Source organism: Hyaena hyaena, unplaced genomic scaffold (assembly GCF_003009895.1).
Source record: "Hyaena hyaena isolate Hyena2069 unplaced genomic scaffold, ASM300989v1 scaffold_237, whole genome shotgun sequence".
Classification (NCBI taxonomy): domain Eukaryota; kingdom Metazoa; phylum Chordata; class Mammalia; order Carnivora; family Hyaenidae; genus Hyaena; species Hyaena hyaena.
Genome location: NW_024080874.1, coordinates 45,424 through 62,072, shown reverse-complemented (window position 1 = coordinate 62,072; position 16,649 = coordinate 45,424). Strand labels below are relative to the sequence as shown.

The 16,649-nt window shown below is 39.2% G+C and overlaps 1 protein-coding gene across 3 annotated transcripts in view; it reads left to right on the top strand.

Annotated features, from left to right (window-relative positions):
* The window catches only part of MACF1 (microtubule actin crosslinking factor 1), a 317,520-nt gene that overhangs the window by 259,168 nt on the left and 41,703 nt on the right, over positions 1 to 16,649 (top strand). For all 3 annotated transcript variants that reach the window (XM_039244487.1, XM_039244489.1, XM_039244488.1), the window contains 10 exons: positions 5,189 to 5,350; positions 5,543 to 5,713; positions 6,346 to 6,512; positions 10,853 to 11,012; positions 11,372 to 11,698; positions 12,672 to 12,756; positions 13,269 to 13,510; positions 14,202 to 14,408; positions 15,962 to 16,081; positions 16,515 to 16,622. In XM_039244487.1, coding sequence (XP_039100418.1) covers positions 5,189 to 5,350; positions 5,543 to 5,713; positions 6,346 to 6,512; positions 10,853 to 11,012; positions 11,372 to 11,698; positions 12,672 to 12,756; positions 13,269 to 13,510; positions 14,202 to 14,408; positions 15,962 to 16,081; positions 16,515 to 16,622 — 1,749 coding nt within the window. The remainder of the gene's footprint in view (positions 1 to 5,188; positions 5,351 to 5,542; positions 5,714 to 6,345; positions 6,513 to 10,852; positions 11,013 to 11,371; positions 11,699 to 12,671; positions 12,757 to 13,268; positions 13,511 to 14,201; positions 14,409 to 15,961; positions 16,082 to 16,514; positions 16,623 to 16,649) is intronic.

Below are 16,649 nucleotides of genomic sequence, written 5' to 3'. Positions count from 1 at the left end.
CAGTGAATACAGGGATTAAATTTGTAAGGAGCTGATCAAATCTGCATAAAGGAAAAAAATCAGAGAAACCCTTAATACATCAGTCTCAGATCTGTTTCCTCATCTACAAAATAAGTAAATGGGGCTGGGTAATTTCTGAGGATTCCCTCCAGCTCCAGGGGTTAATTTATGAAATACTGCCTGATACAAACAGCAAGAGAAGGCAGTGGTAGCCAGCTGTAAAGTTGTCCATCTTTGAAGTGTGGTTACTGTGCTGTAGCAAGCAAATGCCTGCATTTGTGTATAAAAGAAATCTAAGCCATCACCCCAGCCGGGACATTAACCAATAAGAATGTAGAAATGCATTTGAAAATATTTATTGAAACAAAACAAATATTATAGTGCTAATGGGAGTATACAGATTTTGCTAATCTGTGAAATACTAAGGGAAAAAGTTTTTCCAAGATGAGAGATGTATGGATTTCATTTCTTCATAAATGGTTCCTAGAGGCAATTGAACCTGACATTTTAATACATAAACACTTAGAATTCAGTAAGTGATCATACCTGAAATGTAATTTATACGCTGTGTGTGTGTGTGTGTATACAAACGTATGCATGTATACATGGTTAAAATAGATATAAACTGATAGCATTAACGAGAGTTCGGTGGAAGAAGCAAAATGTTAGAACTTGTTTGCTATCCTTGTAGTGGGATCCTAGGCCCACTGAGAGCAATCTGTGGTTATTTAACCCCTCTTCTCTTTTGCAGACCTCCTTTAGTCTTATTTCCAGACACTGGTTCAGTGGAAGAAAAAAATATTTTGTATAAAATTAGGGGTTATATAAAATTCAGAATTGCCAAGAAAGTCTTTTAAAGCAAAAGTTGGGAAGCCCCACAATCTTAGTTCAGTGTTTGAATGTTCAGCTGATCATCAGAACCTTCCTAAATTTGTTTGCCTTCCCTAATACTATTTCTATACAAGGATTCATTCATCCACTGGATAAATAATTTTTGTGTACCTGCTTTGTGCCATGTGTTGGGGCTCCTTCAGTGAATAGAATCTACATAGTCCCTCCCCTTGTGGAACTTCTACTATAGTAACTGAGGCAAATATTAAGCAAAAAAGACACAAATATAGGGTTGCCTGGCTGGTTCAGTCACAGAACATGTGACTTTTGATCTCAGGGTGGTTAGGCTTGAGCCTCACATTGGGTGTAGAGATTACTGGGGGGGAAAACTTGAATAGACGCAAATGTGTAGTTAAAAATCACAGAAAATGTTCTGAATAAAAAGTAAAGTCTATAATACATAATAGAGATATTTAATTTCAATTGTATCAGGGAAAGGATTTTAAAACTAAAACCTGAAGGTTCCAGGGGCGCCTGGGTGCTTTGGTTGGCTGAGTATCTGACTTCGACTCAGGTCATGATCTTATGGTCTGTGAGTTCGAGCCCCGCGTCAGGCTCTGTCCTGACAGCTCAGGGCCTAGAGCCTGCTTCAGATTTTGTGTCTCCCTCCCTCTCTGCCCCTCCCCTGCTCATGTTCTCTGTCTCTCTATCTCTCTCTGTCAAAAATAAATAAACAAAAAAAATTAAAACCTGAAGGATACATAGAAGTTACTTGGGCAGAGAGAAGAATATTTCAGGCACAGGAAATGGAAGCTGGGAAGACTTTGGGATGTTAGGACTCTTAAGAAGGCCAAGTGGCTAGCCAACAGTAAGCAAGGGCTCTGGAAGAGGCCAGATGATGCAGGAACTAAGAAGTTTTCAAAAGGATCTATACTTTAAAAGCCACGAGAAGCTATTGAAAGATTTTAAGTAGGGGAGTGAAATGATTTCATTTACATTTTTAAAACATTACTCTCAGCTTGAAGATAGAGCAAACCAGTCTTCACAGACAGTAAACATTCTCAACATTGTCTGGGGTTTATAAATCTCAGATTTATTTTGTCTTGTATTTTATTAGTTTGTCTTATGATTGGCATGAAATACAGAAAACACTGAATGGTTCACAAAAAAAAAATCATACTTGTTGCTGTGTGTGCAGTTCATTATAGTAGATCAAGGACAGTAGAGAGGCCTGCTAGGTTACTGCAATTGTCCATGTGGCTTGGACTAGAGAGACATCACTGGATTTGAAGACGGTTAGATTCAAGATACGAATATATTTTGGGTGTAGAATCAACAAGACCTGATAATGGCTTTTATGTTGAAAGGGAGGGAGAAGGAAAGGGGGTTATCAAGGTTGGCTTCTCGATTCTAGTTTGTGCAGCTGAGCAGATGGGGGCAGTAGTAAATTGTTGATTTAGAGAAAAAGTTTTTAGGGGAGAGGAAAAGAGTAGGTTTTGAGGTACCCATGATTTCATTTGTATGTCAGTGTTAAAGTTACTTGGATGGGCATACACACACACACACACACACACACACACACACACACACACACACACTTTAACCATAGGTAACATGATTAATATTTAAAGACATGGGAATGGATGGAATTGTCAAGGAGAGAGCCCAGAACTGATATCCTCCCCTGACCCCCACCCTCAAAGACTAACATTTGGAGATCTAGAAGAAAAGGAGGAAGAGAATAAAGGAAATAAATTTTAAAAAATGATCAGGCAGAGTAAAAACTGGGAGAATGTGGCATTACCAAAGATAAAACTGTTGTAAGAGGCTCTTTGGGAAATACTCTGTTTTATGTCCCAGTTGCATCTTACACTCTTGGGATAATTTTTACTAGTGTTTTGCTCTGGGAAATGTCTGCCAGCTCTGGTTAGTTAATAACATGGCACAGCCCCATTGAAATACTGAGGAGTAGGAATTTTAATGCATCTAAAAGCACTGGTTTTGCAGAACACCTTTATTTGGGAGTTGAGAGAAGGGAGCAAGTGTTTTTAAATTTACTTTAACCTTCTGTTAATTTGTGTTCAAAATAAATATTTTTTAAATGTTTTTATTTATTTCTGAAATAGAGAAAGACAGCGTGCACAGGGGAGGGTCAGAGAGAGAGAGGGAAGCACAGAATCTGAAACAGGCTCCAGGCTCTGAGCTAGCTGTCAGCACAGAGCCTGACACGGGGCTCGAACCCATGAACTGTGAGATCATGACCTGAGCCGAAGTCAGACGCTTAACCGACTGAGGCACCCAGGCGCCCCCAAAATAAATAATTAGATAGTATTTATTTAGAGGTACTTTTATAGTTTTTAAATTCTGGAAAAAGATGAGAGAAATACCCATTCCCTCTTAAATTAATCCATAGAGTGGAGGTTGAGAAATGAAGGAAGGAATCCCTGATATTTCTGTAGGAAATGTTCGTTGACAAAGTAAATGGAATTCTTTAAACAGGAATTAGCTCTGTTGTATAAAAGAGGTAACTAAGCTGTTTAAATGTATTTTACTTTTCTATGTTTTTTATATTGCTATCCAGTAGAACTTCTTGCCAAGATGGAGATATTCTCTATCTGTGCTACCCAAATACAGTAGGCACTTAGCCACACATAGCTGTTGACCACTTGAAATGTGGCTAGTGTGGCTGAGGAAATGAATTTTTAGTTAAATAGCATCATGTAACTGCTGGCTACCATACTGGACAGCACAGAAATAATGAAAATGTGACAGTATGAGACAAGATTTGCTTGTGGATAAAAGGGGGCTCTTGAGTGTGGGCTTGACATCTTCCCTCCTTACCTTTGGTTTTTTGCTTTCTTTGCTTTTCCAACCCTCACACCCTACATCAACCACCATTTTTGTTGAACCCAAGCAACTTAAAACATGGGAGTTGGCTTTTCCCCCCTCTGCTTTGAGTTTTCTGCAGTAAAAACATCTTTAGTAGAAAATGGAATCCTAGCACTTGCTTTTTCTGGGAACCCTGTTGTTGGGGAAACAGTCATTTTTAGCTGAACCGCCTTGTAGTGTTGCCTAACAAAATATGGTGTAATCAAATTATAGTATAAAATGAAGCCCACTGGTAATTACCTTTGTAAACTTCCTTTTTTAGTGTTCCCTGGGGCTTTTCCTCCCTGGTGACTTGATTATCCAGCCATGACCCATGCTTTCAAGAATCCGTTTCCTGATGCAAGTGTGAACTGTAGTCTCATACAGGACAAAATTAATCTTACCCAAGCTTTTATATCTTTCTTTTACGTTTTTTTGTCCTCTTCCATTTTTTGTCATTCTTTGACTTTAATTAACTTACCTATCTCACTGAAACAGAAGGGACATTTTATGGAAGGAAAAAGAATAGAAATAGATCCAGATTGGATCTATAGGGAATGTGTGGAATGTGGCTGATTTTATCCTCTGATAATTGAGAAAAATCTGATTTTAGGACACTTATTTCATTCTTTTCTTTAATACCATTAGAGTGTCAAGTATTATTTTCTTCTGACTCTGTTTCCTTTTAGAAATTTCTAAGTCATAATGGAGCTTATTAACTGTAGGAGAAAGAAACATGCATTGTTTGTTACACTCATTCACATTGTTTTAAAATTCCATTGTTTATTGGTGAACATGGATATGCAGGATTATAATTATAAAAATACTTTGTGTGTATCTGCATGTCAGAGTATGTGTCTGAAGTTGGTAAGGACATTTCCCACTATTATTGGCCCATTTCCCTTTGTAATCTCAGGAATACTGTCCTAAGATTATTAGCAGTGTGTGGTCTGTGGCCCTGGAACAGAATGGAATTAAATGACCACAGGGGGATTAAACTATGAGGTTGGTGTTTTTCATAACAACTAATTGAGTTATGAGTCCTAGTCAGAGAAGAATGGTACATTATCAGTGGTCAGTTAAAGGTGTTTCCTAAGGTATTTTTAATCTTAAGTACTGTCATTTGATATTACTCTTTTAGGATTGATAGCACATTTTAATGATATCTTGAGGCTGATTCTTCTCTATCCTCTATAGCTTTTTGCATTAAAAATTAAGCAAGCAGAAACCAACCAACCAACCATGAGTCATTGGGTTAAAGACCACTAAGTAATGCCATAACTCTCTGTAATTGTCCATAGGAGGATGTACTGAAATATGAAACCACATGTTTCCTGGATAATTCCCTATACAAATGGCTTGATTTGTCTTTTTATTCCTGCTTCTCCTTTGTTAAATCATTAATCTCCCAAGAATGACCAGTCACTGGGTGGTATAGAGGGTCTGGTTTGCTGCCTTTAGATTAAAACTTTGGCTTGTGATTATCTAGATGTTTCAGAAAGAACAGGTGGATCCTCTTCAGATGAAGCTACAGCAGGTGAATGGACTCGGCCAGGGGTTGATTCAGAGTGCTGGAAAAAACTGTGATGTGCAGGGTTTGGAACATGACATGGAAGAGATCAACGCTCGATGGAACACACTGAACAAAAAGGCGAGTGGCGAGGGGCCAACTAGTGCAGTGGGAATGGAGACCCTAGAAAGGTGCATCTCAATTCTAGGTTTCCCTGCAACCTGAATGCAAATACAGATTCAGCAGTTACAAAATATAATTAGGAAAGGGGGTCGGTAGTCATTTAAAAAGCTCTCTCCTTTCTCACAACGAGCCCCTGCATCTGTGATACAGGTTGCACAAAGAATTGCACAACTGCAGGAGGCTTTGTTGCATTGTGGGAAGTTTCAAGATGCCTTGGAGCCGTTGCTCAGCTGGTTGGCAGACACAGAGGAGCTCATAGCCAATCAGAAACCTCCATCTGCTGAGTATAAAGTGGTAAAAGCACAGATCCAAGAACAGAAGGTAAGTGAGAATGTTGGGACAGTGAACTGTAACAGCCGTAGGGAGTGGCAGACAACACATTTGCTTCTCGTTTAGGAGCATTTTCAGGAGTTTTAGTAGAAATCCATGAAAAGACAGGTGGAAGTTGATTTGCATCATCTTACTTCAGTCTACCAGTTTACTGTGGCATATGTTGGACCAAACAGTTGTTGGGTGTATCTGTTCATGTATCCTACTCCAGTGTTTCAGGCACAGCTTTCTCTTACAAGGTTTTTGGAGTTTTCAGGGTCAGCAATATTCTGAATAATGTTGTATATCATGTATAAGGTTCCATCTGCATTTTTGGTTTGGTTTAATTTCCCTTTTAGTGCATTTTTCTCCTCATTCAAAGTAAGTTCCCGGTTAGTCACATAATGACTATCACCCCTCTATTTAAAAACTAAGACTGTGAGAAGCTTATACTGGTGCTAGGAACTATGCTGCATCTCATGTTTTTGCCTCTGGATTAAAAAACAACAAACTATCATTATTCAATTCAGTTTAGGATTTGGTGGGGGTTGGGAATTGTTCGTTTCTATTTTCTTCCTTATTTAAGATTTCAAAGTGATGTTGTGTTACCACTTTTCATTCTCCTTCAACATTGTGTGCACTAGTTGCTCCAGAGGCTCCTTGATGATCGAAAGGCCACAGTAGATATGCTTCAAGCAGAAGGAGGCAGAATAGCACAGTCCGCTGAGCTGGCTGATAGAGAGAAAATCACTGCACAGTTGGAGGGTCTTGAAAGTAGATGGACTGGACTACTCAGCAAGGCAGCAGCCAGGTAAGGTCAAAGCGGTTTTGAGGAATGGGTCGGACAAGGGTTTTTTTGGCCCAATTTTTAACTTGAAATGCTCTGAAAGGTCCTGGATGAGTCATAGAGAGCTCTGGAAAGCGTGTAATGGCTTTTATCTTGAAGAGGAATAAGTTTTTGAAGATAATCCTCATAATCACAGTAACTCTCAGGAAATAAGCCTCAGCTACTCCATGAATTTCTCAAAACTGGAAGACTCATCGCTATGTGTTGCTGTTCTGCTGTGATAGAATCATGGTTCCAAACCGACAGACACAGACGCCTGCAATCTAGCCAAGTTATTTTCTGAGTTTTTGAGACAGATTTTTTCCCCTTCATATTTATAAATAATACTTTTGATACTTGGAATTGAAATTTATCATATTTCTTTTCTGATAGCTTATCCCAGTATTAGATGTTTTTGTATCCAGGGCCTAGTCTGTGATTCTGTTAAATATAGGGATGTTCAAGAGATGCATGAACAGGGGTTCCTACCTGACTCAGTAGGTGGAACACGCAACTCTTGATCTTGAAGTAGTGAGTTCGAGCCCCACGTTGGTGTGGAGCCTAATTTAAATTTTTTTTAAGGTTTTATTTATTTTTGAGAGAGAGAGAGAGAGACTGCATGAGCAGCAGAGGGTTAGAGAGAAAGGGAGACACAGAATCTGAAGCAGGCTCCAGGCTCTGAGCTAGCTGTCAGCACAGAGCCCGACGCGGGGCTCGAACCCACAAACTGTGATATCATGACCTGAGCCGAAGTCTGACGTTTAACTGACTGAGCCACCCACGTGCCCCGGTGTGGAGCCTACTTTAAAAACGTAAAAATAAAATATTAAAAAAGAGAGAGAGAGATGCATGTCTTTAATAAGTCTTCAGTAAGTGGCCAAAAGACAGGCAGTATACTTTTATCCTCTGAGGAAGTGCCTGCTCTTTCCATAACTACACCCCAACATCACTTCAGCTTAGTACATCACATAAATGTCTTATAGTTTATGCTGTCCCCAGTTTTCAAAAAGAAATGCTAGGTAATTAGAAATCTGTATGAGAGTAGTGTAGGTGATCATTTATGATTGTAGCCTTTCAGTTTTCTAGGTAACCAGCAGCAGTTGTCAGAACCCCCTCGTCTGTGTCCTTACTTCCCCTAGCCCACACTGTGCTATTTCCTTATCGGAGTTGCGAAGTATTGTCCCCCATATTTGTGGGAGAAACAAGAATGAAAGAATTCAGCTTATTTTTTTTAATTACCCTTATATGTATTCCCAGATGGCACTGTTTTTTTTTCCTTCTCTTTGTCCACTTCCATTAATAGTACCATTAGCCTTCCAGTTACCTGGCTTAAAATCTTAACCCCATTTTTTACCCTTTCTCCCCCACTCCTTTGTGTCCCACATCTATCGGGATGCTAAATTCTGTCTGTTTTCTTCTTTAGTGTCTTTCCTATTCATCCATTTCTCTAATTCCTACTCATCTACCTCAGGTCGTGACTTGGGCTCATCCACGTGAGGTAGTTTCCTAACGAACTCATCACTCCACAGCCACTTACCCTCAGGCTTCCCTTTTGCCTTGCTCAGAAATTTAATGACTGCCTGTTGCCTATAAACAAAATCTAAACTCTTTAACCCAATATTCGAAGCCTTCAGCTATTTGCCCCTAATCTACATTTCTTAGTTTCCATGCTTCTTCTCCTTATGTCATTGGTAAACTACACCATATTCTTTGATGTCTTCTGCCAGGTCCTAATTCTGTATCTTTACTGACAGTGTTGTGGCTCCCGAGACACAAGAGAGAGAAAGCATATGCTGCTTATGTTCTGTGAAGCTTTTCTTTATTCCCCAAGCATGGAAAACCTTCATCTTCCTCTTCACCGCTGTAATTCTTTATCTGTACCTTGTATTGTCATTATTTTATGTACTTATTTCATAGGCCCCATAAGCTCCTTAAAGTCCTGATTTGTTTCTAATGTATCTTTTTATGACTCTTTCCTTCTATCCTACCCACTTCCATCCTCCTAACCTAACACAGTTTCTGGGTCAATATTTTAAAGAGAAATACCAAGAGAGGCTTCATTTGTTACAGATACATTGAAGACTTTTATTTAGAGTCTTTAATATTGGATTTTTTTATACTTCTGAATTATTTCTGCTCTTTGCTACCCCATATCCTATTACATTGAGTTCTTCCAACTTTCAGATTCCAAAAACCAGAGATGAGTCAGAAAAACCTAGAAATCAGGGATAAGGTTTTTTTTAATAATTATTTTTTTAAGTTTATTTATTTTGAGAGAGAGAGCATGACACAGGGCTTTAACTCAGAACCATGAGATCATGACCTGAGCCAATATCGAGAGTCAGACGCTCAACCAAATGAGCCACCCAGGAGCCCCCAATTTTTTTATTGATATACTAGTTTAATAATAATCTTTAAGATTATGTGTTTTCGTTGTATTAGTTGAAGATATATTTTGAAGGCTGGCATAAACAAACTATTCTGTACTTCATATTGACATTTAAAAATAGCATTCAGAGGGGCCCTTGGATGGCTCAGTTGGAAAAGCATGTGACTCTTGTTCTTGGGATTGTGAGTTTGAGCCCCACATTGAGCCTAGAGTTTATTTTTTAAAAAAAAACCTCATATTCCTCAACATTAACAAATAATAATAAAAATTTTAAAAATAAAAATAGTATCCAGAAATATGATTTTCTTTATATTTAAACATAATTGAACTTCCAGATCATTAAAATGACAATTCTTTATGTTTAAATCTTTTTTTTTTTTTTTAAGAGCACACACACAAGTTGGGGAGGGGCAGAGAGAGAGGGACAGATCTTAAGCAGGTTCCATATTCAGTGCAGAGCCTGACATGCGGCATTATCCCACAACACCATGATCATGACCTGAGCCAAAATCAAGAATCAAGCACTCAAACGCCTGAGCCACCCAATCACCTCTAAATCATTTCTTACTAAAATAAATTTGTCCAGGGTACACAGCATAGGACCTGGCACAAAGTGGATGTTCAGTAAAGGTTTGTTGAACTAAAGTGCATCATATCCTCCCAGGCCTTTTTAAATGATGTAACATTTAGTCTGTTCTTAATGATCCAAAGATATCATTATAGCCTTTTATTGTTAACCTGTCTGCTAATCCAGTTCTTTGGTGGTTTTTCTTTCTCTTTTGTATCAGGCTTCCTCTCCCCTTTGTAATTAGCTGCCTTTAATTTACAGGATACTTGAAATCTAAGCTTACTGTGGGTGTTACATTAATTAGGACATAGAATTCTGAGTGAGCTGTGAAGTCTGTAGTTCTTTTGACTGCCATGTGTGTTGGCAAATTCATCTACTCTGAGGTCATTTTCTTTGCCTTAGATCTGAATTCAGAGTTATCTTCTGGTGCCTGAAATCACTGGAATTGGGAGATGAGGAAGAAGTTCTGGCTCATAGTCTGCCTTTGTTCCTCACATGCTCTTAACTCACAGTGAAGGTAGCAGTGACAGAGAGAGAAATGAAAACTGATGATTTTTTGACTACTTTAAACTTATATTGGTCTCATGTTCAGATGATGCATATGCTCTGTCCCATAGGAGAAAGAGCATTAGAAGGCCTGATTCTAGTCCTCATTGCACTATTAAGCAGTCACTGGGTGAATTGGACAAATCGTTAAGCCTTCAGGGTCAGCTTTCTGTTTTGTAATAATGGGATAATTATTCTGCCTACTTTACAAGGTTATGAGGCAATGCTTATGAAAGGCTTTAAAACCACAAAGGGCTACATATATGTGTCCTGTTCACTATTGACACTTAAAACGTATCTGACGAAGATTGATCTTTTTTTTTTTTTTTTACAAATAGTTTATTGTCAAATTAGTTTCCACATAACACTCAGTGCTCATCCCCAAAGTGCCCTCCTCCATGCCCACCCCCACTCCCCCCCACATCCATCAGTCCTCAGTTTTTGTCAGCATTCAAGAGTCTCTCATGGTTTGCCTCTCTCCCTTTCCCCCACCATTTCCGCCCTTCTTCTCCCCCTTGTTCCTCCGTCAAGTTCCTCCTAATCTTCCTATACGTGCAAACATATGATATTTGTCCTTCTCTGCCTGACTTATTTCGCTCAGCATAACACCCTCAAGGTCCATCCATGTTGCTACACATGGCCAGATGTCATTGTTTCTCACTGCCATGTAGTAGTCCATGGTATAGATAAACCACATTTTTTTTTTTTTTTTTTTACAAATAGTTTATAATCGAGGATTGATCTTTTACTGAATATAGTAGTACTGTTATCAGTCTTAATGAGAATTTTTGCCTGAGCAGCTTGTTCTGTATGTTTGTGTAGGCAAAAACAGCTGGAAGATATCCTGGTTCTGGCCAAACAATTCCACGAGACAGCTGAGCCTATTTCTGACTTCTTGTCCGTCACAGAGAAAAAGCTCGCTAACTCAGAGCCTGTTGGCACTCAGTCTGCCAAAATCCAACAGCAGATCATCCGGCACAAGGTAGGGAGGAGTTGTCATAAATGAGAACACAGCACTGCAGTCAGAAATCTCAGAAATTAACTGCCTATAGCAGTCTAGAAGATGTGGGTTGGGGGGATTTTTTAAAGTTTAATTTGAAATATGGTCAGAGTATTCATTGGCATAGTCACATCCTTGAAGTAAAAATAGCAATCGACTAATAGGCTGCCATAAAAAAAAAAAAAAACAGTTTTTGTTCTCACTTTTTATGTTATTTTTGCTCTTCAGTAGGTGAACTTTTTCTATTATTTAATTTATTATATCATTTGTTATTCATTGTTTCATGTTTACTTTTCGTTTATTTTGTTTCTGTTATTCATTTTTTCCATCTGGATTTCCAGGCTCTGGAGGAAGAAATAGAAAGCCATGCAACAGATGTGCACCAGGCAGTCAAAATTGGGCAGTCCCTCTCCTCCCTGACGTGCTCTGCAGAACAGGGTGTGCTCTCAGAGAAGCTAGACTCCTTGCAGACCCGATACAGTGAGATTCAAGACTGGGGCTGTCGGAAAGCAGCCCTGCTTGAACAAGCACTGTGTAATGCTAGGCTGTTCGGGGAGGATGAGGTGGAGGTGCTCAACTGGCTGGCTGAGGTTGAGGACAAGCTCAGTTCAGTGTTCGTAAAGGATTACAGACAGGATGTCCTGCAGAAGCAGCATGCTGACCACCTGGTATTCATGTTTTCCATTTTTATTGGTCATGTTACTAAGTTATGTTGTGATTTTGATTACTGTTTCTCTTCATTTCTTTCTTTTTTAAATTCCAAACATTTCAACTTCATTTTATACATAAGCATAAAGTTAGAGACTTGTTGCTAAGGACTAATCTATTTTTTGATGCGTCCATGGAAATACTAGTACTTAACAAACTGAATCAATAATTCTAGACGATGATCCAGAGTAGTCAGGGGCCATCTCAGTTCCAACTCATGTTTTACATCATTAGGTAATGTGTCACTCGGTTTCCATCTGTGCAGTTTTATGAAAGAGAATGTAATGTAACAAAGCCAGAATACCTAAATATTGCCCTGCATTTGACCATCTAGCTTTAACTTCTAAAATATTTGCAGAATTTATGTGCTCAGATTCTAAGGATTATTTGTCATCTTAATGGAAAGAACAATTTGCTCTTTTCATCTCATTTTTATGAAATTTCTTTAAGGATAGTAAAAATAGGCAAAGCGGTTTTTTGTTGTTGTTTTAAATAATCTAAGATTCTTCTGATTCATTGGCTTCAAATATTGAGAATTTTTAACCAGAATCCTAATTTAACTCAGCCTGTTCTTGGCTGATTTTCTTCTCTTGAACTTTCTGAGTCTTGGTTTTGAACACAGTAGACATTTTTGCTGAATTCTACTTCTGCCTTGCTTGGGCTCAGGTTTGGTACCAGTGGATTGGTAAAACTGACTTAATCCTAAATCTCTTCTTATCCAGTGCAAGGGATAGCTTGCCCATAAGTATCAGATTTAATTGATTTTGAGTAATTAATGGGGTAACCAAAAAGATAATGATGTAATCAAATAACTGAGGTATCAACTAAACTGGTATTCGTCTCTTTACCTTAAACTTGGTCTCCTAAAGGTCTCACCTTTCTTTCCCTTTGTTGTGCTACAGTTTTAAGATTCATGCTGTTCTTTCCTTCCAGGCTCTAAATGAAGAAATCATTAATAGAAAGAAGAATGTAGATCAAGCTATTAAAAATGGTCAGGCTCTTCTAAAACAAACCACAGGTACTTTTGAAAAGTGCATCTCTCAGCACCTCTGCAGTCACGCAAGCACACGTCCGGGGAAATAAACACCCTCACTAGCCACTACTCTTTGTACATAGGAGAAGCTTAGTATTTACTGGTTGTATTACCATGTGCTCCTGGAGGCTGGCAGCCTGGGGTCCTGTTTCCTTCTTATAAATATTTTGAAAACTAAAAGACCTTATCTCACATTTGGTTAGAGATGATGACTCTCCCTGCTCTCTAGTATGTCCAAGGCCAGCATTCACTGAGAGATGCTGGGACCATCTAGAAACACCTGCAGTTGAATTCAGATCTTAATAATCTAAGAAGTGGCTGCTTTTTATCAACTGGAAGGTTTATTTCCCACCTCCCTTAGTGTGGGATTCTAGGTGAAATTGCTACCATAGAGGGAGAGCATCTATACAACTTAAGCTCTAATTTGAAGAAAAAGGAATGAAGGAGACTCCCTCATGTCCTCTTAAATATAAATAATTGTGCATTATCCCCCATAGGTGAAGAGGTATTACTTATCCAGGAGAAACTGGACGGAATAAAGACTCGCTATGCAGAGATTACAGTCACTAGCTCCAAGGCCCTCCGAACTTTAGAGCAAGCCCGGCAGCTGGCCACCAAGTTCCAGTCTACTTATGAGGAACTGACCGGGTGGCTCAGGGAAGTGGAGGAGGAGCTGGCAGCCAGTGGAGGACAGTCTCCCACAGGGGAGCAGATACCCCAGTTTCAGCAAAGACAGAAGGTGAGCTGATGTTTCACGCTGTAAAGGGAAAAGAATGTTTTTACTTCTTCCAGTCCTTAAGTTCAAAGGTTTAAGTGTCATCACTAACAGTCTCAACCTTAAATCTAAACCAAAAAGTTCTGCCTGCCTCCTGTCTTGTTTGCTCATAGACAGTAATATTTGACATAAAGGCAGACTTATATAAGAGCACTTGTTATGGTCTGAAGTGGGGGTAAGGGGGGCCTGAATCCCAGATCCCTGGGAAGTTTGCTTCACATGTAACACTTTAAAATTGACTTCTGTAACTCATTCTCTAGAGAGTGCTTCAGGATTCTGTTTGATTGTTCTGCAGGATCTAGTGCAGTTCTGGATGTGGAGAAATACTATGTAGGTACTTACTGAGTTAAATGCCCTTGGTTAAAGTACTTTATCATTTCTATTGAAGTAAGGAGAAAAAAGAAAGAGGCACTGTTTGTTCTATCCAGAGATAGTGTGGCCCGAGAAGTGTTGCAGACAGTTCTAAGCATCAGCTAAGGCTAAAGTCAGTCTGTGGAATGATTGAAAAATCCGAGACAAGAAAAAAAATAAGTGGAGGAAGGAGGTCAGAGCCCTGCTGGGATGTGTGGTAGAGATAGCACTTTCCACCCAGCACAGCTGCTAATGTGCTTAATTTAGCAAGGAATGGCCTGAAAACTTTTTTTTCTCTCCTTAGGAATTAAAGAAGGAGGTCATGGAGCACAGGCTGGTGTTGGACACAGTGAATGAAGTGAGCCGTGCCCTCTTAGAGCTGGTACCCTGGAGAGCCAGAGAAGGGCTGGATAAACTTGTGTCTGATGCCAACGAACAGTACAAGCTGGTCAGTGACACTGTGGGACAAAGGGTGGATGAAATTGATGCTGCTATTCAGAGATCACAGCAGGTAATGTTTATAAACACCTCTGCAGTAATGTTTTAGGCAGAATGGATGTATGTGTGAAGCACAAAATTATGACCCACATAAAATACAGGCTCAGAAATAAGGATAATGAGATTAAGCTAAATCTGAAGCAACAAATTATTTTGGTGATAGGAAGCGATTGAGTAAAGATATGTGAAAATGGGTCTCAGTTTGACACAAAATATTTTTTTAAGTTTATTATTTATTTTGAGGGTGTGGGGGAGGGGCAGAGAGAGGGGGGGGAGAGAGAATCCCAAGCAGGCTCCACGCTGTTTGTGCAGAGCCTGACATGGGGCTTGAACCCACAAACTGTGAGATCATGACCTGGCCGAAATGAAGAGTTGGACACTTAACCAACTGAGCCACCCAGGCACCCCTGACCTATAATATATGACCCTTTTTGAGCAGATAGGAATTTGTGGTAGAGTCTGTGTGACTCCCTCTTCTCAGCTACTGACTGGTTAAGAGGCAGGTTCTGATAGTAGATAGTATCTAAGACCAGAAGGTCCAAATGCATCCCAATGTTAGTTTGACATAATCAACTGTTTTAGTATTAGCTAGGAGAGGGGAAGGAACCAAGAACTATAATTACTATCAAATATGCTAACCAAAAATAGAGCTATCCAAAATAGAACCTTCTCAGTAAACACAGGTGTCCTATTTCCCTCAATCTTTTTTCCTTCCTGCTTTCTGGAAAAAGTTATTTGCTTTCCTTTGTAGCTGGATATGCACCTATTAATGTGCCATGGTGCAGAGTAAATATAACATGACTTCTTGGGTTCGTAGTAATAAGCAAATGCTTTGTGAACTACACAGAAGTTTGCTGTGGCTCTCAAGTGCATCCCCAACATGTCTTTATTGATATCCCTAACCTTGGCCAGATAGTTCAGTATGAGATTTATCATGCTTGGGAGAAGCCAACTTTCCTCTTTAAATATTAGTGTTTGTTGGCAAAGTTGAAGAAGAGAAAACATTGGGGGACCTCATTAAACAGCAGTCACATAGAACAAGTTCTTAGTTTTCTTTGTTTACACAGAACCCTTTAAAGGTTTGGTGTTCCCCTGGGTTCTTATGCTTCTTCAACTATGAGAGTACTTCCAAGTTAACTTGACTCAGCTGTCTGCTGCCATAGGTTTAAACATATGGCTAAAACTACTGTTCAGTGTATGGGTAGGAAACAGGATTAGCAGACAGGGAGAGCACAGCCTCATAAAAGCATTGTGATTAGAAGTATAGCCCAAGAGTGTCAGTTTCTATTGTTGTGTCTAGCTATAGGGCCAACTAATTGGGTTCTATAACTTCTTTAAAAGAAGTTGAAATAGGATCAACTCCTGTTTGTTGAAGTATAATCGGTTACAAATTATCTGCATCTTGATTTATGATTTTATGAAATTTTCCCCAGCTTTGGCTTTACTTTGTAGATATAAACCATATTAGTAAAATATCCAGGCCTTTCTGTGTTGAGAAAATGATAATTCTAAGGAGTATAAATTGTTACACATAGTTTGTTCATTTTTCTTTAATATGCCTATTAGTATGAGCAAGCTGCTGATGCAGAACTAGCTTGGGTTGCTGAAACAAAACGAAAGCTGATGGCCCTGGGTCCAATTCGCCTAGAACAGGACCAGACCACAGCTCAGCTGCAGGTACAGAAGGTAAGTGTAACACTGACGTATCCGCTGTGCCCTGAGCTAGGCGAATCTTCACTGGCTTAGAGTAACTACAAGAGTTTCTGACTGCCCTAGGTAGAATAATGCAGTTTCATGATGGTGGCTAGAGATTTAAAATACTTGGTAAGATGAGGAAGAGATTCTTTTGCTTTGTGAAGAGGGAGCGATAGGCCCGTTAATCCAGGAAAGAATAGTTAGCAGTTTTCTGGATGATTTTTAGGATGGGTGACACTTTTGTAAGGCACTAAAAGAGAAGCATGGAAGAAGTGTGGATAGGCAAAGTGTCAAACTTCATAGAACAGTTTTGGTATGGCTTAATCAGAGCGAGGAGTTTTTCACAAATTGTGTCTAATAACATTTCAGTAACACAGGTTTGGGGTTCTTTTACTTTGTGACTAACTATAGTTCACTTTCAAAGGCTTTCTCTATTGACATCATTCGACACAAAGATTCAATGGATGAACTCTTTAGTCATCGTGGTGAAATCTTTGGCACATGTGGGGAGGAGCAAAAAGCTGTATTACAGGTGAATTGCATTTATTTACCATGTTTA